Source organism: Morone saxatilis, unplaced genomic scaffold (assembly GCF_004916995.1).
Source record: "Morone saxatilis isolate NCDOM2014 unplaced genomic scaffold, NCSU_SB_2.0 Contig3, whole genome shotgun sequence".
NCBI lineage: Eukaryota > Metazoa > Chordata > Actinopteri > Moronidae > Morone > Morone saxatilis.
In genome coordinates, this window is record NW_023339873.1 from 2,008,410 (window position 1) to 2,009,794 (window position 1,385).

At 39.9% G+C, this 1,385-nt stretch overlaps 1 protein-coding gene across 2 annotated transcripts in view; it reads right to left on the reverse strand.

Annotated features, from left to right (window-relative positions):
• LOC118336801 (protein jagged-2-like) overlaps positions 1 to 1,385 on the reverse strand; it is a 57,112-nt gene that overhangs the window by 8,661 nt on the left and 47,066 nt on the right. For both annotated transcript variants that reach the window (XM_035673535.1, XM_035673534.1), the window contains 2 exons: positions 751 to 864; positions 150 to 265 (listed from right to left, as the gene is read on the reverse strand). In XM_035673535.1, coding sequence (XP_035529428.1) covers positions 150 to 265; positions 751 to 864 — 230 coding nt within the window. The remainder of the gene's footprint in view (positions 1 to 149; positions 266 to 750; positions 865 to 1,385) is intronic.

Genomic DNA, 1,385 nt, shown 5'->3' on the forward strand with positions numbered 1-1,385 from the left:
GTAGTGTAAAAGCGCTTCGAGTGGTCGGAAGACTAGAAAGGTGCTATACAAGTACAGGTCCATTTACCATTATCCTTGCAGATACTTTGCTGTTAAGTCATTATACAACATTATTTTGGTAAAATCACAGTTTTCTCTGCGAGCCTGACCTTGGAGCAGCGAACGTTTCCGTTGACACACTGGCAGGCATTACAGTCCTCTTCCCACCGGCTGCCATGAGGAAACTGCAAGCCAGCATGACGACACAGCTTCCCAAGTCCGATAACTGGAGGGAATAATAGAGAGAGAGTGGTTCAGTTTCCAGCAATCTTCCAATTTACGTAACCGATCATGCAGGAAACCCACCAAACCTTCTACAAACTGATTATTATTGGTGCCTCCAAGTAAGCTTGTGTTACCGTCTCCACAACAAGACCCATTGTTGTCAACTCATATCAAACTTAAATGCTAGCCAAAATCTGTTTATGCTGTATGAACTTAAACCACCAAAAATGTTCTGTACTCATATTAACACATTGAAAACACTTACTTTTAACTTTACTACACTCATTTGAAGGCAGCATCAGATTTACAGAAAACACCAGCTGCAGACCAGTTGCCATTAAATGGGATTTATGTTCTAATGAGGTATTTTTTATTTTGCTCCCATAACTTTGACCTGACAGCAGAGATAAAGTAACTGTAACACAAACATCGCAGCAAATCCACATCCATAAAACAAACCGTCGTGTTGGAGATTTATGTACTCACACTCTTGACAGCGAGGTCCAGCGTGTCCCGGTGGACAAACACAGCGGTAGCCGTTGATTTCGTCCATGCAGGTTGAACCTTCGGCGCAAGGAGACGACTGACACTCATCTATGTCTGTAAAAAAACACAGCTGTTTTAACACATTGGGAATTATTAACTCCTGGGACCTTAAACCACTCATGCTCACAGTGGAAGTTTATCATTTCCTTTACATGTGCTTAAAGTACTTGCTGAGCTAGAGCACAAATATAGGGGTTGTTTTTTTATTTTGCAGAACACCTGGAACAATAGGTTAGGAATTTTAGATCTCCACAGTGCATCATAGTATGGATAATATAGATTAAAAAAGAAAATGATAATAAGTTTTTAGTCCAGTGTTGCCTTTTCTTCAGACCTTAGAGACATTTTATGATGTATTTGGCTGTATATCAAAGCCTACGAGGAGTTGTGTCAAAGCTTGGTAACACTGGAATCAGAACAACATCACCTTCAATAATATGTGCTTTCAATCTGATATTTAACATGCAAAATCAACGTTAATATGTGGCATCAAACATTTAGATTTTGTCATGTGTCGCCACATGTCTTGTCAGTTACCACAGCAGATTTTGTGTTTCCACCTCTAACAGAAATAC